General features: G+C 51.7%; 1 protein-coding gene across 1 annotated transcript in view; it reads left to right on the top strand.

The window, feature by feature from the left end:
- The window catches only part of ARHGEF10 (Rho guanine nucleotide exchange factor 10), a 95760-nt gene continuing 70873 nt past the window's right edge, over positions 1 to 24887 (top strand). The window contains 4 exon segments of the mRNA XM_021076496.1: positions 1 to 86; positions 14125 to 14223; positions 23367 to 23585; positions 24206 to 24493. Coding sequence (XP_020932155.1) covers positions 14169 to 14223; positions 23367 to 23585; positions 24206 to 24493 — 562 coding nt within the window. The 5' untranslated portion in view covers positions 1 to 86; positions 14125 to 14168.

A 24887-nucleotide genomic window follows, 5' to 3' on the forward strand; every position in this document is an offset into this window, starting at 1 on the left:
CAGGGGAGCATCCCTGGGCGGCGGACGCGGGGCGGGAGAGGGGCGCTCGGAGGGACGGCAGACTGGGGTCCCGTCCGGGCTGCAGGGTAAGTGCGGACACGGGATGGTCTGGGGGCGGAGAGGGGTCCTGCGGGGTGAGAGCGGGCTGGGAATGGATGGTAGTCCTTGATCGGCCCCTCCAGCGAGCCTATCGCGGAGACTCGGAGATTTCTTTTTTCCTTCCAAAGTTGCACTTCTGCCCAACTCCCCCCGAACCGGCCAAATCCTGCTGCTCCGTGGAGTCCGGGCTGCCCGCCCGTCCCGGGGCTTTGCGGGACGGTGCCAGGGCCTCTCGGGGTGCTCCCTGCCCCCGGGCGCAGACAGTGCAGGTGACGTCGGCGATAACGCGAACCGCGGCGAGACCCCACCGGCTGTCAGGAGTGTGCAGGAGGGATCCCAGGCCCGGGCCTGGAGTCTGGATCAGCTCGACCCCGTGAAGCTGCTGGAGGAATAGCAACTTGGGGTGTTTGGGTGGGGACCAGAATTTTATATTTTCTTATAAAGGCAAAAGTCTGAGGCCCACCTTAGGGTGAAAATATTTATTTGCTACTTTAAAACCCTGTGCGTGTTTGCTCTCACCGCCCACCCCCCCATCATTGCTGCAGAAACTGAAGCAGGTGTACGACCAGTGGTCGCAGGTGCCTTACTGAACCCCACCTGGCAAGCCTGGCAACACTTCTTCCCTCTGGGAGACCCTCAGTTGTTACTTAAAAATCTGAGTAAATGTTCTAGCTCTTAATAGGATGTGTACATTCTGAGAAAGCAGCAGACATATTTGGTGCAGTGTAATATTCATTTCAGTTACTAGTAGTAAAAATTCTCATTAACACAAAACAATGGATTTTTAGGTTTTCTTTGGTTAAGCCACAAAAGGAAAATACTGTCAATGTTCTGGATTTTGTGCAGGAGTTAGTTATGTCCCTCCAGGTTCAATTCTTGCTTAGAAATGTATTTTGAACATCTGTTTTATAGGAAATAACTTTTGTTATCAAGGAAAGGTGAGGTGTGCTCTTTGTACAATTTTAAAATATAATTCATCCCTTAAGCTGTCACAATGCTTCCTTGATTGGCCTGGGATATGATTTAGTGGCCACATCTGCACTCAGGTGACTCAGTGAGGGACTCTTTAAAGTCAGGTGTAGACTTTCATGGTTTCCTGATTTTAGGTGTTATATGTAGTTTTCACAGGTAGAAACGTTAGCGGAGTGAAATGGGACAGAAGGGGAACACACGTGATGTAAGATGATGGGCCTCCTGGAAGTGTAGTTTAGAAAGAAGTGGGGTGGGGGGTGTTCTGGGAGCTTTGCAGTACAGAGTGGCGTTCGGGTCCAGGTAGACGTGACGGGTCTGAGAGCTGCAGCCTGGTTTCTTTCTGCAGGTGTGGGGCAGGGCCAGTGCTGGGCATGGCCTGGGACTCCTGTGTGACATGTGATGACCTTGAGCAGTAAGGCCTGGGAGAGCTGGCAAAGGACCTACTTGTCCACCACCAGTCCCCAACCATCACACCCCCTTTTTACCAACTCAGGCTCTTCAGAGATCCTCACGCTTCCCAACTTGAGGCTTTTCAAGCCTGTTTGCGTTTATTTCTTTGTGTGTGTGTGTGTACACTGTCCTTTTTTAAATTTTTTATTGATTTATTTTTTGTCTTTTTGTCCTTTTAGGGCCGCACCCACGGCATATGGAGGTTCCCAGGCTAGGGATCTAATCAGAGCTGTAGCTGCTGGCCTACGCCAGAGTCACAGCAATGCCAGATCCGAGCCGCGTCTGTGACCTACACCACAGCTCACGGTAGTGCCTGATCCTTAACCCACTGAGTGAGGCCAGGGATCGAACACGAAACCTCATGGTTCCTAGTTGGATTCCTTTCCTCTACGCCACGATGGGAACTCCTTTTTAAAATTTTTTAAAATTAAATTATAGTTGATTTATGATGTGTCAATTTCTGCTGTACAGGAAAGTGATGCAGTCATACATACATATATACATTCTTTTTCTCATATTATCTTCTATCATGGTCTATCTCAGGAGACTGGATATAGTTCCCTGTGCTGTATAGTAGGACCTCGTTGCTTATCCATTCTAAATGGAATAGTTTGCATCTACTAACCCCAAACCTTCAGTCCATCCTGCTGCCCCGCTCCTTCTTGGCAACCACAAATCTGTTCTCTATGTCTGTGAGTCTGTTTCTGTTTTGTAGGAGGTTCACTTGTGCCACATTTTAGATTCCACCTATGAGTTATATGGTATTTGTCTTTCTCTTTCTTACTTCACTTAGTATGAGAATCTCTAGTTGCATCCATGTCGCTGTGTGCACATTTTCAAAACTTTCGTTATAAAGGTGACCAGTCATGGGCACTGCTGTTATTCTTTCATTTCCTGTTCTTCTTTGTATCATTAAAGTAATGCATACCTGTTGGTAGAAAATGGGTTGTTGATGTTTTACGGTTTTATTACACAATGTTCAGGAGATTTAAAAAAAATTTTAGAAGTTTTTTTTAGGTTTAACGTGTCTCTCTTCCACAAACCACCTTCTGATACTAGAAATTACTTTTTAAAGTTAAAATACAGCTCCAAGTGCTGTGCCAGCCTAGAGTGCCCATTGTGGAAGGGAGCTATGGAGAAGCCCATGCGTGGGTTGGTGATGCTTTGTGCTCCCCTGTGGATGTGGGCCGGTCAAGCTAGCCTTCCTCAAGGGGATTGGTGAGCTGGCCCATCCCAGGCACCAAAACCTTGACTCAGTGATGACTCCTGGACTGGGGACTTTATGAAGAAAACAAAAGGAAGATATGAGGAATCCGAGCACTTGCCCTGATGGCCACCTGCAGCAGAGGGTCCAGAAAGCATCAGGGCCCTACGGCGGGGCTTTGCTTCCTGGGCTGAGGCTGCTCAGGCCAGAGGCGGCAGGCTGGTGGTGGGAACCAGACCCTCATGGGTGGATCACTGTTATTTTTTAGAAAGGACTGTGACATTCAAACTCCCAAGTCACAGACCTGAATTTTGCACTTGTGTCAGTGCCACTGGTGCGGAGTTAGAAGAAAGGCCAAGGGCACACATACTGTTTTATTGTTATTCGCCTTGTTTCTCCAAAGGGAAGATAGGATTGTGACTTTTTTAAGGAATGTGGGGGCCTTTCACCCGAGAGGCGGTGTCTGTGCAGAGGCGGAGCACTGTGTGTCTGTCTCTTCACTGTGTCAGAGGGCCTTGGGCTCCGGGATGGATGTGGGGCAGCCTGAGTGAGCTTGAAAGTGTAGGCATTTGCTTAGCAGTGCGGGCCAGTGTAGATACAACCCGGGAATTCCAGAGTTAACCAGGCTCCTGTTTCAGGAGCCAGGGTCCGCTTCTTTGTGAGGAGCGCTGAGCTCTGGTGGAAAGAATTCAGTCTTTTCCTCCCAGTATGTGCAGGTCTGAACCCGGCCAGGTGGTGAGAGCAGGCGGTTGGGATCCTGGGGTGGTATGAGGCCAGGATGCTGCGTGGCATGTGTGCATAGGGCTGTGCTCTGACGGGGTGGCTACCTGCCCCCTCCCCAGGACAGGACTTGGCTCCTGGCCCTGAGCCCTCTTGCTGCAGGGGCGAGAAGAACTTGATACAGCAGGACACTAGGCAGAGGCCACCCTGATTCACGTACATCGCAGAAGCTTGGTCTGGACATCTGCGTGGGCAGTGCATTCAGCCAATGGAAGCCCAGGGCCCAGGGCAGTGCCTCTGTGTCAAAGTTCTTGTCCCCTGTAGTGTGACAAAGGCTGCTTTTCAACTGGAACTAGGGTCATTCTCCTGCCTTTGGGCTGTAGGGTCTGCAGGGTTCATGATTCTCCGTCTCTGGGCCAGAACTCAGTGCCTGGAGGGGCAGACATGGGGCTTGCCGCCGGCCTCTGTTCTGGAAAAGCGTTTAGACATGCGATGCTCCCGATGATTTAATAGGAAAGAATGAAGGTGCAGCGTTAGCCAGAAGACCGATGCCTAGGAGACCAGTCCCAGGTGTTTGCATGTCTTCAGCATGTGCGGCCCTGCCACGGGCCTTTGTTGCCCATGGCGGGCATCTCCTGCTTGCTCTGAGCCCCGTTCTGCACTGTGTTGGGGAGAAGGCGAGGAGGTCATGTGTACCCCCAAAATGGGGACAGCTCCTCCTGATGCTTGTTCCCTGCTTTCTGTCCCCTGCCTGGGCGCACCTGCTGGCCTGGAGCTTCAGGGCTTTAGGACTCCAGGGTCAGGCCATCCCCTTAGGCCCCCTCTCTCCCCTGATGAAATACATTCAATGTCATCTTGTTTTCATGCTTTAAAAAAAATGAAGTTCTTGTACTAAAACTTTTCATAAAAGAAACAGCCTCTTTACAGATGGGAAAAGATGCATATGGTCCCACGACCAGCCTGCTATGGCAGATCTTGGAATGATTTATTAATTTGACAGGTATTTAGTGAGCACTTACTAGGTGCAAAGTACTAGTCAGTCCAAGACTAAGCAGTGACCAGAGGGACCAGGTCCTGTTCTTGTGGGGCTTATGCCCCAGATGGGAAAAGTAGATAGTACTTTAGAAGATGATAAAAATAAAGCAGGATTCCGGCTGGGGTTGCTGATGGGGAGGGGCTGCTATGCACGAAAGTGGCCAGGCAAAGCCTCATTTGAAGGTGATATATTTATTGGGTAAAGACCTGCAGGTGAGTGACAGCTGTGCTGATAGCAGGTTTATTTCTAGGCTGTGCTCTCTTCCATTGATATGCGTGTCTGTCTTTATGTCAATACCATTGTTTTGATTGCTGTAGCTTTGTAATGCAGTTTGAAATCTGGAAGTGTGATACCTCCAGCTTTGTTCTTTTTTTTTCAAGATTGCTTTTGGCTATTTGGAGTCTTTTGTGTTTCCATACAAATTTTAGGATTGTTTGTTTTACTGTAAAAAAAAAAAAGCCATTGGAATTTTTATAGGGATTGTACCGAATCTGTATTTTGCTTTGGGTATTGTGTAGACATTTAACAGTATTAATTTCTTCCAGGAGTTCCTGCTGTGACACCATAGGTTAAGGATCTGGTGTCACTGCAGCTGTGGTGTAGGTTGCAGCTGTGGCTTGGATTTGATTCCTGGCCTGGGAACTCCCATATGCCAAAGGTGCGGCAAAAAAAAATTAATTTCTTCTGGTCCATGAGCATAGAATAGCTTTCCGTTTATGTGTGTCTTCTTTAATTTCTTTCATCAGTGTCTTTTTTTTTTCTTCCATCAGCATCTTAAAGTTTTGAGCATATAGGTCTTTAACCTTTTGGTAGTTAAATTTTTTTTTTTTTTCTTTTTGATGCAATTGTAAATGTGATTGTTTTCTTAATTTCTGTTTCTGAAGTGTTCATTATTAGTGTATAGAAATGCAACAGATTTTTATATATTTATTTTGTGTCCCGTAACTTAACTGAACTGGTTTATTCTTTTTTTTGTCTTTTTTTTTTTTTTTTTTTTTTTTTTTTTAGGACTGCACCCATGGTATATGGATGTTCCCAGGCTAGGGGTATGTAGCTGCCAGCCTATGCCACAGCCACAGCAACGTCACGTCCAAGCTGTGTCTGCAGCCTACACCATAGCTCACAGCAATGCTGCTCCTTAACCCACTGAGCAAGGCCAGGGATCGAACCTGCATCCTCATGGTTACTAGTCAGATTCGTTTCTGCTGAGCCATGACAGGAACTCCTGAACTTATTTGTTCTAAAAAATTTTGGTGAAATCTTTAGGATTTTCTATATATAATATGTCATCTGCAAATAGTGACAGTTTTACTTCTTTTTGATTCTTTGCCTTTTATTTTTCTTACTTAATAGCTTTGACTAGGACTTCCAATACTATTTTGAATAAAAGTGATAAGAGTAGACATCCTTGTCTTGTTCCTAATTGTAGAGAAAAACTTTTCAGCTTTTCATCCTTGAATATGATGTTAGCTGTGGGCTTGTCAGTATGGCCTTTATTATGTTGAGGTTCCTTTATACCCACTTTGTTCAGAGTTTTAATCTTGAATGGGTGTTGAAATGTGTTAGATGCTTTTTCTGCATCTATTGAGATGATCATATAATTTTTATCTTTCATTTTTTTAATATGTTGCAGCACATTCATGGATTTGCAGATGTTGAACCATCCTTGCATCCTTGGAATAAATCCTTCTAACATATTGTTGAATTTGGCCTGTATTTTGTTGAAGATTTTTGAATCTATGTTCATCAAGGATATTAATTTGTAATTAATTTATTGGCTTGTAATTTTCTTTTCTGTGGCAACTTTGTATTCTGCAACTTTACTGCAATTAGATATGTACAGGATATTCCTTCCAAAAGCAGCGAATGGACTTTTTTTTTTTTTTGTCTTTTCTAGGACTGTACCCACAGCATGTGGAGGTTCCCAGGCTAGGGGTCTACTCAGAGCTGTAGCCGTTGGCCTACGCCACAGCCACAGCAATGCAGGATCTGAGCTACGTCTGCGACCTATACCACAGCTCACGGCAATGCCAGATCCTTAACCCACTGAGTGAGGCCAGGGATCTAACCTGCAACCCCATGGTTCCTAGTCAGATTCGTTAACCCTGAGCCACGAAGGGAACGCCCCAGAATGGACATTTCTGTAAGGCACACGTGGGACATTCTCCAGGATAGGTCAGATGTTAGGTGACAAAACAAGTTTTGATGCATTTAGGAAGATTAAAATCTCATCTAGTATCTTTTTTGACCACAATGGTATGAAACTGCAAACCAGCCGTAGGAGGAAGAGGGAAAAGCCCATCCTTGTAGCTGTGGCTGCTGTAATTGCACTTTCTGCACTGTCTCCTGTGCTGCTGCCTCATTTCCATCATATTGATCATGAGCCTTGGCTCTTGCCCCACAGCCTCCTGGGGGCGCCCTCTGTCCACCTGGCCCTCCTCTCGATGCCCTGTCTACCTGATGCCAGTGCGACCTTCTAAAAAGGTGAGTCTGGCCATGTCAGTTCTCTGATCAGACACCTTCTGTGGATGTCCTCTGCCTTGGACAGGTCCCCATGGTGGGTGGGACAGCCACCTCTCCCCACCCTCCTCTGTCTTCTCAGTCTTCCTTGGGAGAGCTCTGTCGGCTCCCTCCCTGGGGCTGTGCTCTGGCTCCTCTTTCTTCTTCCCATCCTTGGGGTGTCTCAGCCCCTGCAGCAGGGATGGCTGTGGGGGAGACATAATTGCAGGGGCTGTCTGAACCCTGCCACTGCTGTGGTCCAGGGTGTGGTCCAAGCCAGCCTCTTGGGGGATGATGTCCCTAGAGTGGGACCAGGTGGGGCCAGGTAGCCCACACCTGGGCTGAACTGTGCCCTGGATGTATGATGAAAGGCTCTGCTGAGCTTTGGGGGTCAGTGGCTTCATCTGCATTTGACTGATGTAATTACACATTTGCACAGCGTCTTTCCTTCTCTGTGGCATAGTTTAACTATGTTTCCTATAAATAAGGGGAACTCTTTGCTAGAATGTGAGTCCCTGGGGAAGGGCCCTCATGGTCAGTCACCCTTGAACTTCCACCTGGAGCTGCAGTAGGTGCCCCTGCAAGAAGGCGGGGGACAGGTTTTAGCCCCAGGAGTTTTCCCAAGTTACTTCCATACCCCAAGCTGGATGACCTTCTCTGTAAGGATGATTTTTGAAAGTTGGAGTTTACTTTATGCAAGAAGTTGCTGGGTGTATGGGTTGTAGGAGGAGGGCTGGGATCGTTTCCTGCCTTCTCCTTCCTCACTTCCCCCTCCTCTGATTACTGGGGTGATGGGGTGTGTGCTTTCCCTGCATCCTCGGTCAGTCTTTGGCTGGTATGTGCTGCGCACGTCCTTGGATCAGGCACGTGTGGTGTGGGAAGTGGCTGAGGACAGGCACGGCCTGAGAATTAGAAAGAGACGCCCACCAGGCAGCCGCCTTGGGTACAGAATGTCACCCACAGAGATTCAGAGGCCAGTCCAGTGACTCCCCCTCGCAAGGGTCACTTTCTCCTGTTCTGTCTTATGGATGTAGTACCCTATGTGATGAAGAGGTTTCTCAAAGACTTTGCCAACTAAAGGCAGAGTCAGCTTTGTCCTTGGTAAGTTTTGACAACATGAAGCCATGTGACTTTGTGTAGGTGGCTTTGGGCTTTTGAGAGAAGGCTCTTGGCTGGCTTGTCTGACTGCACGGCCGTGTCTGTGCCTTTGGATGCAGGCACGTTTCACGGTGAAGCATTTGTGCCTGCGTCTTGTCTGGGTGCTGATCCTGGAGGGCGGCAGGTCACTGTCCCCATGATGTCCCCCTGACTCTGGGGACACATGGACTAGGGGACATGGACCCACACCCAGAGGCGGGGGCCAGGGTCAGGAATGCTGGCACTGTCGGATTTTGGAGGGACTGGTGCAGACCAACCGCAGACCAATCCAGTCCAGTCCCTGGTTTGGGTTTAAAGGATGGAAGAAAAGTCCCAGAAGAGTGAGGGGCAGGAGGGGAGGGGGAGCCTGGGTGGGGCCGAGCGCATCACCCACCGTTGCCCCCCTTCCCTTCCCTCCCCTGCCCCTCTCTTCCCTCCCTTCCCTCTCCCCTTCCTCCTCCCACAAGGGTTTTCTGAAAGCAGACCACAGTCAGGTAAGGTTCTGGGTTTTGTTCCTTATTAGGGGACCCTAATAAATAATTAAATGCGTGTTTTCACCTCTGTAAACATGCATGTTATGGACTGGGTGTCAGCCAAAGCCTCACGCACTCGTTCTCTTGGGCCCACATGTAGCAGCATGTGGGGGTCCCTCAGGTGTCTGGGGAGGCTCCAGGGGCGTGTCCCCCTCACCTGCCCCTCGGACTCCCTGGGGGTGGGCGCATCCTCAGGAGTGGGACCATCTCACCACTCCCTCTCCCTCTGTCTGAGCAAGAGTGAGGCGCTCCTGTCCTCTGGAGTCTGGATTTGGCAGTGGGGGGAACGGGACAGTCACTCTGCGACTGTGGAGCTAGGCCCAGTCCCTGTCCCCCTCTCCCCTCAGCTGGGGCTGTATTTCCTCAGGCTCCAATCAGACCTGCATCCCCACATCGTCCATCCCTGTCCCTGTGGGCTGCCCTCCATCCTTAGGCCCAGGACCTGGGGCTTGTTCTGTTCGGGACCTACTCCTGTGCTCCTGTCACCAAGCTGAGGCTGTGCCTGCTTCCAGGGACAGACTTCCCAAGGAAGAGTTGTGTCCTTTCCTCTTGGTCAGGAGCAGAGCATGGGGGTGTGCAGGAGGGGCAGGGGGAGAGGGAGGGACGGAGAGAGACAGAGACAGAGCCAGAGCCAGAATCAGAGAGAGATGGACACAGAGGCAGAGAGAGACAGAGGCAGAGACAGGCAGAGAGAGAGAGAGACAGAGGGGCAGAGAGACAGCAGAGAGGTGATGGGGGCTGTTTGCAGGGAGGAGGGCCCAGGAGGGGCAAGTGCAGGAGGGGTTGGTTTAGAGGTGGCAGTGGAGGCGTGGACCTCAGGGCTGCGCGTGCCCAGGGCAGGAGGCAGTGTGCCAGCCTCTGTCCAGGTGAGCCCCCCTGCCACCCCCCTACCCCCCCAGTTCTAGGGGCTGGTCCCTGGCACTGTGGGGAGGAGATGTGAACAGCTGGTGGCCCGGTGCTGTTTCATGGTTCCTGCCACATGGAATGAACGGCTCCTCTTCATTATTTTCCTTTGGCGGGGGAGGGTCCTGGGAAGAGGCCTCAGTCTGACAGGAGCAGAGAAGCACGTGACCCAGGACACACCCCAGTGAGGCCCTGGGTGCTGTCACTTCTGTACCCTTTGTGGTAGAATTAGATGATCACAAAGTAGAGTCCCCTGCACATTGTAGGGGGAGCTGTGCTTTTATGGTTTCTCTTCCTTCCTTTTTGTGAGTGTTATATCTGCCTAAACATCTGGGGTTCCCATGTGGTTTAGCAGGTTACAAACTTGACTAGTATCCATGAGGACGCAGGTTCAATCCCTGGCCTCGCTCAGCGGTTTAAGGATCCAGCCGTGAGCTGTGGTGTAGGTCACAGATGTAGCTCGGATCTGGTGTTGCTGTGGCTGTGCTGTAGGCCGGCAGCTGCTGCTCCAATTCGACCCCTAGTCTGGGAACCTTCATATGCTGCGGGTGCAGCCCTGGAAAGAAAAAGAAAAACCTATGGAAGCTTTCAGTGAGAAGGGCTGATGTGTTTGGTTTGCTGTGGAGTTTGGTTAATCTTCAGTGGAGCCTTTCAGCAGGACCATGTGCTAAGATCCTGTGAGCTTCCCATTTTTCCTTCCTGGGTCTCTGTGTGGATGTCGGGTCTCCCTAACTTGAGGCTGGTCAGAAACTCCTGGTTTTGGGCAACAGCAGACCTGGCACAGGCAGCTGTGAGCTACCAGGGTCCCCGTCCCCCACATCCCCGGGCTCTGTCCTCAGGTGTGAGGTGTTTGGCACCCTCTGGGCTTGGTGGTGCAGCTTGTCTCCCTGGTGCAGGACTCCGGGTGCCTCTGACCTGCTGTAGCGCTGTCTCTGCTGCATGGACGCCACGGGTCCCAGCTGGGCTTGGGGTCAGGGTCGGGGGGGAACAGGCTCAGCCCAGGTCTGTCCCCCTACCTTACTGTGATCAAGCAGCACATTGTCGGGGAAGGCTGGATGTTGGTGAAGCGCCCCCAGTGCTTGCTGTCTGGTCTGAGCAGGTGCCCTCTGCTCCCAGCCCCACAGCAGCCGGCAAGGACATCCTGTCATCTCTGTTCACAGCTGAGGTCACTGAGACACAGAGTTTGTCCAGCCGGAGAGTCGGCCCAGAGCAGGGTTTCCCCAGACTGGTTCCAGGCCCCACTGCTTACTTGTCCTGCTGCTTCTGAGTGGAAAGAACCTTGGCCAAGAGTGCGCTGCTGTCCTCATGTTTGGAGCCCCGAGCATCCTGTGCTCAGTAGACACCTGCTGGGGAGGTGGCCAGTCCCCACCCCTCAGAGCATCCATGGTAGCCTCCCTGCACACCTGCAGAGACAGCACACGACACTGACATCACCACTGGGTAAAGACTTGGATCCGTTTCCATGAAATTGTGGGAAAAAAGAGATTGGTTGCAGCTGCCCAGACGTGCATCACGGGCCCGGCTCGTCTCTATGGCTGCTGCTTCTGCCGCACGTCATCTTTTTGTTCAGAACTACAGTCTGAGTGCACAGTGAACTCTTTCATTTGGAAGCTTAAATTGGAAAATGACCCACAGCCTGCAGCCCAGACCGGCATTATCTCCTGCTGCTGTCAGCCCCAGAGGAGCCTTGTGAAAGAGGAGGCTCGTCCTCTGTCCCTGAAAATACTGTCTGCAAACCTGGAGGGTAATCAGGAAGCTGCAGGTGCCAGGCACGTGGCAGGCTTCTGGCAGGAGGGAAGCCTGAAGCCAGTTTTGACCTGGCTGCCATCAGGGAGCAGGCTTCCTGGGGCTGCAGGAGGTCCCAGAGGGGAACGTGTCAGTGCTGGGTGATGCCTGTGGGGTGGGGTGGGGAACAGGGATGTGTGGGGCTCCGAAATTCAGAGGCAGATTGTGTGTGTGTTGGTGCATGCCTGTATGTGCATGGGTGTGTGTGCCTGTGCTTGCATGCCTGTGCATGTGCATGCCTGTGCGTGCATGTGTGCAAGTGCACATGTGTGTGCACGTGCGTGCCTGTGCGTACTCATGTATCTCCTAGAGAGTTCCCTTCTCAAGAAGGCAGCTTCCCATGGCTGCTGATTTGGGAAGAAAACAGGCCCTGAGTTTCTACTTGCCTGAACTTCTCACACAGTAACTCACACAGGCAGAGGCACCAGTCCCAGCTCTGCCACGTGGAACGAGAGCCCTGAGCGCTGTCTTGGCTTCGTCATCCTCAGGCAGGGCCACTAGGATGGGCTTTGTCCTGGCGTCCGGGGTGCTCTGAGGGCGAGCTGTGCTTAGTTAATAGGAGCAGGCAATGGAGTGGGAAAAACCACAGGCATATTCTTCCTTTGTTTTGTCCCACATTAGCAATGGGAAAACAAGAAGCCAATTTGACTGTATTTTTATGTGTTTGAAGTAGAAATGAATAGCGTTCATGTGGTTTAAAGAAAGATTTGAAAGTGAGTAGACATGTGGTTGAGAATCCTGAATTCTGTAAGAAAAAGCCACTTGACCACTGGTCCGGCTTGTGTGTATGTCTGACTGCTCTGCACCAGCTCTGGGCAGATGACTGGGACTTCTGCCTGCGGGACGGTGCTGGGATCACACAGAGGGGCGGTGGGGGCTGCTCTGCTCTGAAGCTCACCCCTGTTTCCTTCAGTGTGTCTAAGACCCAACACATGGATGTGCTGAGTGTTTTGTGTGGTCGCCTGGCTGGCCTGGCTCCACAGGAGCTGATGTACACCTGACAGGTGTAAATACATGCCCAGGCATGTTTGACTTGCTCCTGGGGGTGACGGGGCAGTTGTGTGATCCTGAGTCGTCCCGCTCTCTGATCCATGTGCATGTCGCCTCACAGTGACCTCTCGGCCCAGCATGAGGGAGGTGTTGAGGGTTTGTTGGCTGAATCGGGGGCGGTCATTGTGTGTCACTGTCAGGAGCCAGCATGTTCCCCTGCCCCTGCTGGATCAGAGCGTGAAGGTGTCAGGTCCTCTGGTACTGTCCCAGCTTCTTTGGGATCCGGTGCCCTGGCCCTGTGGTTTGAACATGTCTGTCCTAAATGGTATGGAAACTAGTTTCTCTCCAGGAGGCAGGACTGTCCTCAGGACTGTCACTGGCTGTCTCTCCTGTGGGGTCTGTGGGGGGTAGGGTGGGCCGGCGCTCCTGGCCTGCCCTGTGCCCGGCCCTGCTCCAGCCTTGCTCCTGGGACAGGTGCTGCCCTGAGTCCCAGGTGAGCGTGTGGTCGGAGGCAGGTGCATCGGCATCAGGCCCTCGGCATCCTGCAGTAGCTGCCCTTGGGTCTCCCCTGGCTGGGCTTCTTAAACCCCCCAAGGCTTTGTTTCTTCCTTAGGGGAGTTGTGTTAACAGGAGAGGTGACACGCTCATGTTGAGCACAGGACATCGTGGGCTGAGCGTGCCTGATGATAGGTCATCCTGGGAAGGCCAGGGACAGGCCACAGGGGCTGAAGAGCAGCCCAGGGCAGCAGCAGGGGACAGGGGATGGGAGGCCTCATACCCACGGGCATTGAGTCATTGACCAGGAGCCGCTCTGTCCCCCTAGGGCAGGTCCACAGGGGCCTCGGCAGCCCTGAGGACTTGAGAGCGGCGTGTCTCCTTTGAGCACAGAACGAGCTGCCTGCGCCGATCAGTACAGGGTGGGGCGGAGGGGCAGCATCCTGGGAGCATGGAACGCCAAGCTTGGCCCTGCCCACACCCACGGTCTTTTGTCCTACTCTCCTTGTGGCAAGTGGGCAGATGAGGTGTTGCTCTGGGCGTGGGCAGGCTGCGGCGCGAGGGCTGCCCCCAAGCCTCGTCCAGGACCCCGGACACCAGGAAGGTGCTTCTGCAAAGCACAGCTTCCCCATTGCGGTGGAACCCAAGCAGGTGTTGGGGTGAGCACTCGTAAATGGGGCCATGGTTAGCAGGACGGCCTCTTCAAGAGGGAGGGACTGGCCATCTCATGACTTAGCTGCTGTCACACTCACTTCCAGACCGCGTTTTCTAAGAGCCTACAAGGAAACAGAAAGGAGGGGAAAGAAAGAGAACACGCAGGCATGCAGAGATCCGGCCCAGAGCCAAGGGTTTAGTGACACACTTACTTAAAAGGGCTTAAGAAAGTGGTCAGCCTCATCCTTAATCCTCAGAAATGAATTCTTCACTCAAAGCTGTTAAAGTTTGGTCAAAGGAAGAAGCAGTAGTCCTGGACTTTTGTGTTCATCTCTCCCCTTAGAACATGTATAATATTAAGCAGAGAGTTGAGGGCGTCCTGGGCTGGGAGGGGTCCAGCCCCTAAATCCCAGTTGCAAAAATAAATTCCTGGCTGCAATCAATGTGATGTCAAGACACTGGGACTCTCCCTTTCAGTTTGCACTGAGTGTTATTTCAAAGAGGTTTACATTCTTTACCACTGTAGGTGGTAGTGCAGCTGTGGGTGAAAAATCAGTGTTTTCCTTTTCTCAGGTGGTGGGTGGGGCACCTGGTGGGGTTCAGCCAGCCCCCCGCCTGCCCCTGATGGCAGTGTCTCATCCTCACAGAGTCCCTGTTCCTCCGAAGCCCAGAGCCAGGTGGACGCAGCGGCATGGACCAGCCGGGGCCGGCGACTCCCGCTTCAGAAGGTACCTGTTGCAGGCCAGGTGGGTGGGTCCGAGCAGGCAGGTGAATTAGGGCTCTCTCCTGGGACTAAATTGCTGTCATTTGGGTGTGATTTGGTGGGGAGCTCCCAAGGAAGAAGAGGGTCTGAGCAGACGCCGAGGAGGCAGAGACCCAGAGACCCAGTGCCCCCTCGCTTTGGGGGTGTCCTGGCCAAGCACCCCCCTGCACACACTGGTGTCTAGGTTATCTCAACCCACCCCATTAGATGGATCAAACCTGGGTGGGAGGATACAGGTGGCTGACTTCCGGTTTCAGAGACTAGATTCAGGCCGAACTCCAGCTTACTGACTGTCATGTCTGGGGGGGCCCTGGCTGACCTGGGGCGGCTTCCTTTTCCCTTCCTCCCTCTTCCTCCTCTCTCCTTTCTCCTCCCTCCTTCCCTCTTTCCTCCCTCCCTCTTCCCTCCTCCCTCTCTCCCTCCTCCCTCTCCTCCTCCTCTCCTCCTCCCTCCAACTGCCCCTGAGCCAGGACTGTGAAGCGGGGCCACCTCCCTGCAGTGGAGTAGCTGCCAGAGACTGGGGTGCGGCGAGCCCAAGAGGGTGAGGGTGACCTCACCCCTCCCACCTCCCAGCATGGCTTCCTCAGGGTCCCCCACAACTTCATCCATCTGTGCGTTGATGGCTTCAGGGGGCTTCCAGACTAGATCGGCTTTGACAATTTTTGCTGAAAATGAGACAGGCCGATCCTGCCTACTGCCTGTCAGCCCTGTCAAAGAGGTGATGTCCAGGTGTCCTCCTGTGCCTTTGCAGGGACAGTCCCCAGGCGCCGGCAGTGTGCTTCTGGGAGCTGTGGCTGCGGGCAGCAGGCTCTTCCACAGCTGCCCTCCTGCCTTTCCTTCCTGCCTGTCACTGAATAGAGCCATTGCTGCCACCTGTGCTATTTTCCTGTTTCTAAGGTCACCAGCCTATGAGCTAGCTCATAGAGTTTTCTTTCCTCTTGCCTTTGCATTCAGGCAGGATGGGGCTCCCTGGGGTTAGAATACAGCAGGAGGGCCCAGGAGCCCTTTCTGCACCAGTGTTTAGGGCTCCAGATGATGTATGACCTGCTCAGACCTGTTTCCCATCACCTACTCCCTCCTCCTCCAGCACCAAAAGCCCACCTGTCCTGTTTGTCTGTCTTCACATTCACGAGCAGGTCTGACAGGCGAGGCTCAGTGATCCTAGGGCCCAGCCCGACCCACCGGGCCGTCCACGGGAACGCTCGTGACTCCATCCCCTGGCAGAACCACTCTTAGCTGGAACTGATTCGGCCAGGAGGAGATGGGCCCTGCCACATGGACCATGGTTCATGGTCTTCCTGGAAGGTTCCCTCTGGGAACCCGGGAAGGTCCCGCAGGTGCCAGGTATTGCCATGCAGTGAGGCTTCCCTGTCTCCCTGGACAAATGGTCCTTTCCTGGCTGAGAGGTGAAAACTTAGGTTTGACTTAGGTGAAAACGATGTAAACATGCTAATACTATATCTTAAGCATGCTAATACTTACATGATTTCCTGGGTAGTTAACTCTTGTGATGATTAGCTGTGGGAATAATGGCCTGGCATCTTTTTGATGATTCAGTGATACGTTAATTATAATTTCACCCATTATTAAACTGAAACTACCTTCTTCCAAAGCCCTTGAACATGGCCAGGGGCTAGAAGTCGCTGAGGTCTGACCTTCCCAGCACACTGAGCCACAGCAGTGCTTGTACTCTGATCATTTTTCTTTTTCTTTTTTTTTTTTTTTGTCTTTTTGCTATTTCATGGGCCGCTCCCGCGGCATATGGAGGCTCCCAGGCTAGGGTCGAATCGGAGCCGTAGCCACTGGCCTACACCAGAGCCACAGCAATGCGGGATCCGAGCCGCGTCTGCAACCTACACCACAGCTCACGGCAACGCCGGATCGTTAACCCATTGAGCAAGGGCAGGGACCGAACACGCAACCTCATGGTTCCTAGTCGGATTCGTTAACCACTGCACCACGACGGGAACTCCCATTTTTCTTCTTTTTCCCTCTTTTTTTCCTGCATAATTGCAGCCGTTGAATATACCTTTTAAAATTGTTGACTCTATGTTTCAAGGTCATGTTTAAAGCATGGTAAGTATTTTCCATGTCACTGCGTGGTGGCTGTCACAGCTGTCATGTTCAATGGCTGCATAGTGTTCCATCTGCAGTGTCATTATGTCTTCAGGTGAGATAAATCTACCTCATGGCCACTTGTTACCTGTCATCAGGCACTTGTGCCTTTTCTAGAAGCTTCCTTGATGACAAGTCAAATCGCCCAGGTAAAGTGGGATTTGGAGGCGGGTTGTACAGCAGAGAAGCTTTAGCTTTGAGGGCCTCATCCACGGCTTCTTTGGTCTGAAGGTGGACCCTGAGGTGCAGGAGCTGAAGACCCAGAGCAGCTGTGCATTTCTCCAGGCTTCAGTCTCTGTCCTCTTCTGGAAGAATGGAGCTGGAGTAGCTCCAACCCCAGGAGTTTGCGCTGAGAAGTGCAGAGGTCACGTCCACCTGGAGGCTCTCAGCTCAGCAAGTTAGAAGATGCTCTGGATATTTCAGGACACAGAACTCAACAGTTTGGGGATTTTAAAGTCACCACCAGCTCATGCCTTTCTATAGTTAACAGTAAAACAAAAAAGAGAGTCACTGTGGGGACAGAGTCAGCACTGTCACCAGCTTCATGTTGATTCAAGTCAGTTCTCACCAAGTGCCTGGTGACTGGAGGTGAGCTCAGGGGAGGGACGATAGCACAGTGGGAGGTGTTTGAGGGTGAGGGAGCTGGTCTTTGATGGGTAGCCTTGTTCCCAGGACCCTGCTGCTCAGGGATCTGCTCCTGGCTGTGACACATAGGACCTAGAGGTGGCAGAGAATGAGGATGCTGTGACTGGCCCCTTGTTGGTGGGGTTTGCATCTTGGTTCTTCTTAAAATTCTTCATAACAGGTCCCAGGGGAGTTGTGACCCAGGACATTGACGGGGCCTTGATGTGAAATAAGAGAAACATCAAGTCTTAAGCTTTGTTATTATAATCTGCTGTGGTCTTACAAGCCCCTGAAACAACAATTTGCATAGCATTTATCTCTCAACTTAAAAATGACCATTCTTGGAGTTCCTGTCATGGCTCAGCGGAAAGGAATCCAACTAAGAACCATGAGGCTGCGGGTTTGGATCCCTGGCCTCGCTCAGTGGGTTAAGGATCTGGCATTGCCGTGAGCTGTGGTATAGGTCATAGACGTGGCTCGGATCCTGTGTGCTGTGGCTGTGGTGTAGGCCGGCAGCTACAGCTCTGATTAGACCACTAGCCTGGGAACCTCCATATGTTGGGGGTTCAGCCCTGAAAAGACCAAAAAAAAAAAAAAAAAAGACCATTCTTGTATTTTTTTCCTTTCTGTGTGAATTTCATGCCCTGTCTGTAAAAGCTGTCAGTGGCTTTTTAGCTGTGCCAGAGCACTGTCTGCTCACAGTGGGAGTGGGGGGAGGGACGACGACTTCTGGAGCCCTGCAGTGAACTCCCTCGTGGGGCAGGGGACCAGATCCAGCCCCGGTGACTCCCAGGGTGCCCTGGCAGTTGTGCGGACTGTGGGCCTTGGGTCCTGTGTCCACCGGGAGTGGCTGCCCTCTTTTATGCTTTCCTTCTCCCCTCCCTGCCCACCTCCCCTCCCCTCCTTCGGATGGCCTAAAATCCTAACAGACATTCTCATCAGCGCAGCTGGGAACACAACATCTTAACTTGCAGTGACTTATGTTTTGCCATCAGTGTAGTGGAGGCTAAAACCGTTTTTCATTGAAGTATCCAACATAAATTCTTTTCCTCGATAATGGCAGCGTGGCTCCAGGTGACCCAGGCAGTGATGTGATGTGGGAAGGAGCACGGGTGCAGCCCTGGGAGGAGGGGTCTCAGGACCAATGGCACCCTGTCCCCTGCTTGGAGTAGTAGGTTGCCCAGGGGTCTGGAGTCACTCCTTTCCCCAAGGGCTGCCGGGTGTGTGGGCCCCGTGGGGGAGGACAGACTGTGGACAGGCAGGTGCAGGCTAGGAAAGGGAGTCACGGGGTGCTGTGGTCATGCGGGGTACCCTGTCCAGGCTCGGGGGCTTCCTCGCTGCCCCAACCTGAGGTCTGAAGGCTGGATGCACCAAAGCAGTGGGCTGGAGCCTCACGTTAGCAGGCCGAGTCTGTGCCGAGGCTTCGAGCACTTGGTGGGTCCCCCGAAGACCTGTGGGAACACTGCCATCCCAGTGTGGGTGAAGGGGAGCAGAGCACTACCCTGCCGGGGCACCAGGCCTTGTGAGGCCACCAGAGGAACACCTGGAAGGACAGAGCAGCGAGATTCAGGGATGTGAAGCCCAAGGACTTGGGCGTGATTGGACTCGTAGTTGGGGAGCAGGCAGAGTCTGGGGGCCCTCAGGCTCCTGACCTGAGAATCCAGGGGGACCAAGGCCCTTCCTTTTGGAGAGTCAGTGGCGGGGCAGGAGGACAGGGATCTGCTCTGTTGGGGACCCCATCTGTGGTCCCAGAGGAGATGTGGGTGGAGACATTGACGGAGCTTCCTGCAGATGAGGACCTGGGGGTGGGCATGCTGGGCCCCCCTTGGAACCTGTTGGCATGGAGGGGAGGGGGCCTGTCCAGGAGACAGTCTGCGGGGCCTCTGTAAGACCTCTAGGACAGCAGATGTCTGTCCTCTGCATGTCAAGACAGAGATGCGGGTCCCCGAGGCGTCTCTTTAGGGTATGGACTGCTGTCTCCTCACTGTGTCCCCACGTGGTAGCCCCTCTGTGCATGTCTGTGTCCTGATGGCCTCTTCACGTCAGGACGCCCGTCACACTGGATTAGGACCCGCCCAGCAGCCTCATTCACCTTCATCACCTCTTTGGGCCTTGTCTCCATAAGTATCACATTCTGAGGTCCTGGGCTTTGGTGTATGAATTTGGGGACACAATCCAGCCCACACACAGCCAGCTAGAGGGAGGAAGCCAGGAGGGTGCAGTGTCTGTGCCACCAGAGGAAGGTCATGGTGCCAGAGGAAGGTTCACGGTGAGCAGAGGTTGTGAGGACTCGCCATCCGTGGGCAGGAAGCCAAGTTCAAGGCTTGACTCAGGTGGTGCAAGGGCTGTTGTGTCCAGTGCTCGGCCCCTGAGCTTCTCAGCCCGAGGCCTTTATGCTCTGTGTTCAGCCCGAGGAGGTGCTGCAGGGTGGCCTCCATACCCCTATCCTGTCCTGGGATCTGTCCCTCGGTTGGTGACCTTGGTGGTGACCAGCCCAGCTCCTGGACCAAGGGGGGCATACCTCGTCTGCATGTCCCTTCTTGACCTGCTCCCTGTGCTTGGCCACTTCCACATCTTTCATGCGTTTGATTTGGAAGCAAGCTGATCTCCAGACACCATCTCCAAGTGACCCATCGCTGAGGACCCCTGAATTGCAGAACCACGGCAGCTTTTCAGTACAGTGGGTGTCCTCTCTGATAACAGCAAGGGCTGTGCTCCCTCTGACGACTCTGGCTATCGTGGCGCCCAGCAATTCTGGGTGTTCCTGACGTGTGTGCGTCTCTCCTTTCTCATGAGGATACCAGTCATGTTGGATTTGAGCCCATGAACTCCATCCAGTGTGACCTTGTCTTAACCAGTTACATCCACCGTGAAATATTTCCAAATAATGTCACATTTGGATGGGAAATTGCCAGTGTATACCCCAGACCTTAAAATTTTGCATGTCCCTGTCTCAGAAGTTCTGTTACTAAATATTTTATCTCAAGAAATGATCATAGATCTGTACAATACTTGATTATAAGAATATTGGTGAGAAGCAGCCCAGATGTCTTGGAGTAGAAAATAGACTTTTCAGATTATGACATGTTCATACAGTGTCATACAGGGAAACCATTAAAATTACTTCGTTGAAGATAATTCAGTAATTGGAAAGAAGTTCCTGCCATGCTAACAAGCTTTTTTTGAAAACTTAGGTATTTTCCCACCCATGTAATAGAAAATAACAAATATACCAAATATATTGATATTTGTTATCTGGTGAGGATGTAGAGAAATTGGAACCTTGTGCACTGTTGGGGGTGTAAAATGGAACAGCCACTACGGAAAACAGTATGGAGCTTCCTCACAAATATTAAAAATAAGAACTACCATATGATCCAGCAGTCCCACTTCTGGTTTTATTAGACTCAAAGGAATTGACAGCAGGCACCCAAATAGACACTTGCACATCCACGTTCATGGCAGTGTTCTTCACAATAGCCAAGCAGTAGAAACAATCCCAAGTGTCCATCAACTGGTGACGGTTTGAAGAAAACGTAGTCTGTATACAATGGAATATGATTCAGCCTTAAAACAGAAGAAATGCTCCCACGCTGCAGCACGGATGAACCTTCAGGACTTTGTGTTCGGTGAAATAACCTCCCACAAAAGGACAGGTCTTGTGTGATTCCACCCAGACCAGGTCCCCAGGGGAGTCAGAGTCATAGAAAGTAGATGGTAGGGCCGGGGCTGGTGGGGGCAGAGTTTCAGTTGAGGAAGATGACAGAGCTCTAGAGATGATGGCGGTGATGGTTTTGCAACATCGTGAATGACCTTAATGTTACTGAACTGCACACTTCAAAATGGTTAAGATGGTACATTTCAAGTTTTGCATATTTTACCATAATTGAAAAAAAGACTTTGGCTTCGATAGTTTAATCCCCCCCCCTTTTTGGCTTTTTAGGGCGCTCCTATGGCACATGGAGGTTCCCAGGCTAGGGGTCGAATAGGAGCTATAGCCGCTGGCCTACACCGCAGCCAGCGCAATGCTAGATCCTTAACCCACGGAGCAAGGGCAGGGATCAAATGTGTGTCCTATGGATGCTAGTCAGATTTCTTTCTGCTGAGCCATACAGGAACTCCAGTTTAATCCCTTTCTTACTCATGCATGAGAGCTGTCCCTGGACTACTGCAAATGATTGGTTTTCTTCTCCACTTTTCTACATATTTCAAATTTTCTACAATGAATACATTTCTTGCCTGTTTCATTGCTGTTTTTGGTTTAAGGACATGTTTCTTCTTGACACTCTAATCTTGTAGACCATATTAATCCTCTGACATTCGTATCTAATTAAAATATGAAAGTCAGCCACTTCCTAGAAGCCACAGGAGAAACCAACCACATGCTGGCATTTTCTCTCAACAGCCCTCTCATTCGGGGATTATATCTTACAACTGCTGAACTTTGAGAATTAGGAAGTCAATTTATGAAATTTATTTTTAAAATAAATTGTTTTATGATCTTGAGTTTCAGCCTAACCGAGCCACACAACATGGGTGAGGGCTAGAAGTTGGTGGGGGCGGGGGGGACCACTGTTTCCAGGATCCTAGCCTTGTTGACTTCGGTGCTTGCTAACAACTCCAACTACGTGTGAGCAACAGGGAACAATACATATTTAAAAGTTTTTTTTTTTTTTCCTGCTATATCATTTGTCAGCTTATTCACTGAAATAAAGAATACATCTTAGGAGTTCCCATCGTGGCTCAGTGGTTAATGAATCTGACTAGGAACCATGAGGTTTCAGGTTCGATCCCTGGCCTCGATCAGTGGGTTAAGGTTCTGGCGTTGCCATGAGCTGTGGTGTAGGTCAAAGACGGGGCTCAGATCCCAAGTTGCTCTGGCTCTGGCATAGACTAGCAGCTTCATCTCCAATTGACCCCTTGCCTGGGAACCTCCATATGCACAGGCGCGGCCCTAAAAAGACAAAAGACAAAAAGCAAAACAAACACATCTTAGAGCAATAAATCTCTTTAACAGAAAAGTAAAAATTTCTAGGACATTTTCCAAACACACCTATCATCATCCCCTGAAATTCTCATTTGCTAAATACAAATGACAGGGGAATAATATCAGTTAAATACCCTGACAAAAATGATGGGGGAAAAAAAATGTAGTGTTTTGAATTAGCAGCATAACAGACCACTCTGGGCAGTGTTGAGTTTCATGAGCTTTTCAGAACCACATGCTGGCATTTTCTCTCATCAGCCCTCTCGTTCGGGGACTGAATCTTACAACCGCTGAACTTTGAGAATTAGGAAGTCAATTTATGAAATTTATTTTTAAAAAAGCATTGCAATATCCCACGACTCAGTAGGCTCCAAAATATCTGGGAGGGGATGGAGCAAAAATGAACTATGAGCGGGAGACACAGGCTCTCCTGTGACCACCGTCACCTGTTTCTCTTGAAAACAAAGTATTTGTAAGTATAATTTATTGACTATTTTTATGTGTAATGTACAATAAAACAGGTAGACACAGAGGATTTTTGTGCTGTTGCACATTTTAATCCCAGTGTATGCATTTTTCCCTCGAAAAACTTTTTTAAAGAAAGCGACCCTCTAGTGACTTGAGATTACAGGGGGTAGTGTTCTGGTCTTTCAGACAAACTCTGCTTGAAGGACCTTTTTGTTTGTGATGTAAAAGCCCCTTGTCTCAGCAAATCCCTGTATCCTTCTCACTTCCTCCAAAAGCAGTCTTAGAAGGAATTCACCTGACTGGGGTGACATAGTGGCTCCCAGCCATGGGTCTACTGCATGTATGGTATGTGCCCGTGGGGGTGAACAGCAGACAGGATCACGACACTCTGCCTGGGGGATGGCTGAGTTCCACGTGTCCCCCCTCCCAGTGGTTTACTTTTTTTTTTTTTTTTCTTGTTAGGGCTGCACCTGTGGCATATGCAAGTTCCCTGGCTAGGGGTCAGATTGGAGTGCAGCTGCCAGCGTAGGCCACAGCAACTCAGGATCCAAGCCACGTCTGCGACCTACACCGCAGCTCATGGCAACACCAGATCCTTAGCCCAGGGATCAAACCCGCATCCTCCTGGAACTAGTTGGGTTCATTACCGCTGAGCCAGAGTGGGAACTCTGGTTTCCAAGAGACTTTTTCCTAATGTGGCCCCAAGTCCAGAGTCTAAGTGTTTATACTCTCTGCCTTGCCTTCCCATCCAGGCTGTGGCCTCAGGTCCTGTTGGCTGTCCCCAAAGCCTGATGACAGTGCTTCCCCAGGGAGGCTGAGTGCCCACTCCCTGCTGCTGTCCTTGGCCTTGTGGCTTCTGTTTGTCAGGAGCTCCAGAGTCCTTTGCCCGAAACAGTCGTTAAAGCTGTAATGTATGTTCTCTTAAACTTTAGAGAATGAAGTAAAGTGTGACGCCAACAACAACGAGGAGGAGGAAGGAGAACAGCTGGATCTTGACAGTGGAGATGAAATTCCAGAAGCAGACAGACAAGCGCCTGGCGCCCCTGGGGCAGGGGATGCGGGAGCAGACACCCTTGGCCCCGCCACCACTGCTGCCCCCGCCCCCGCCAGCGCCACCTCCACCTGCACCACCCATGCCACCACCGGGTCAGGTATGTCCTCGGGCGCCCCCCAGCAGCCGTCAGCCCACCTGCGAATAGAGCGTCCTGGGGAAGGTGGCGTTTCCCTTATGTGATGTAAGCTGATATTACAGCATTTAGGTTTGGCCGGGGTTCTCTTTGTTGTGCTATTTCCTGTGATTTTCAGTCGTGTCCATCTGCCTCTTTATGTTTGGAGGGAACTGGTATTGCTGTTTTCTTATAAAAACAGTCTTATCAGTATAGTCACTGTTTATATGAAACATTTTCTCAAAAGCATGCTATTTGAGGTGAAATGCAGAAATTTAATGCACATTTTGAGGCTTGGAGGTGGACTGGGCAGTTTTGTTTACTGACCACTGGGCTGGCTGGGTCACCTCTTGGCATGGTGAACCAGCCCCCACTTGTGGTGGCTTCTAACCTATTTATCCCATTGGAGGAGGCATCCAGGGTGCAGCCAGGCTCTGTGTACCCCCACCCCGAGGTTGCTCCTACCCCACCTGTGCCCCCAGGCATGCTCCCAGGCCTGGGGGTCTCCCCGGCACCTGGGTGTATTGCCTCTTCTTCTCCCCAGCCCAGGTGTGGCGGTGCCCCCGATGGCTGCGTGTTTGCCATGCTCTCCTCTCCATCCTCAGGTGTAGACGGGGCAGGAGCAGACACGGCCTCGCCCTCGGAACCGCCTCAGCTCGGGGCCCCAGCGAGGGTCAGCCCCTATTCCGTCATCGACATCACGCCCTTCCAGGAGGACCCGCCTCTGCCGCCGACCCCAGACCCGGGAGCTGAGGAGGAGGGCGCGACCCCGCATGTGCCCAGCGGGTACTTGGTGCCGGTGCCCTGCGGCTATGCCGTGCCCTCCAACCTACCGCTCCTGCTGCCAGCCTACTCCAGCCCTGTCGTCACCCATGTGCCCACAGAGCCCGCAGGTAGAGCTCAGGCGGGGTTGGGTGCACTTGCTCCTCACCTGGTCGCTAGGCTGTGCCCCCAGGCCACAAGTGGCCCCCAGGTCACTTCAGTGACAGGAGCACGGTCCAGGAAGGGCTCAGAGCTTGTTGTTTGCGGGGATTTTGAAGCCTCCTCTGACTGGAGTGTGTTATCCCTTTCTCATCAGCCTCCCCATCTCCCACCTCCCTCAAGGGCTCCAGCACCTTGTGCATTTGGGTGACATTTATCACATCTTGTTCTAAATCCAAGGTGTGTGTGCGTGTGCATGCACTCTCATGTGGTGCATGGATGCATAGATTATAGACTCTCTGAGGTCAGACTGACTAGCTGGGGCCAGTTCAGGGAGCGAGTGGAACGTGGGAAGAGGGGAGTGTG

The sequence above is a fragment of the Sus scrofa genome, chromosome 15 (assembly GCF_000003025.6).
Source record: "Sus scrofa isolate TJ Tabasco breed Duroc chromosome 15, Sscrofa11.1, whole genome shotgun sequence".
Classification (NCBI taxonomy): Eukaryota; Metazoa; Chordata; class Mammalia; order Artiodactyla; family Suidae; genus Sus; species Sus scrofa.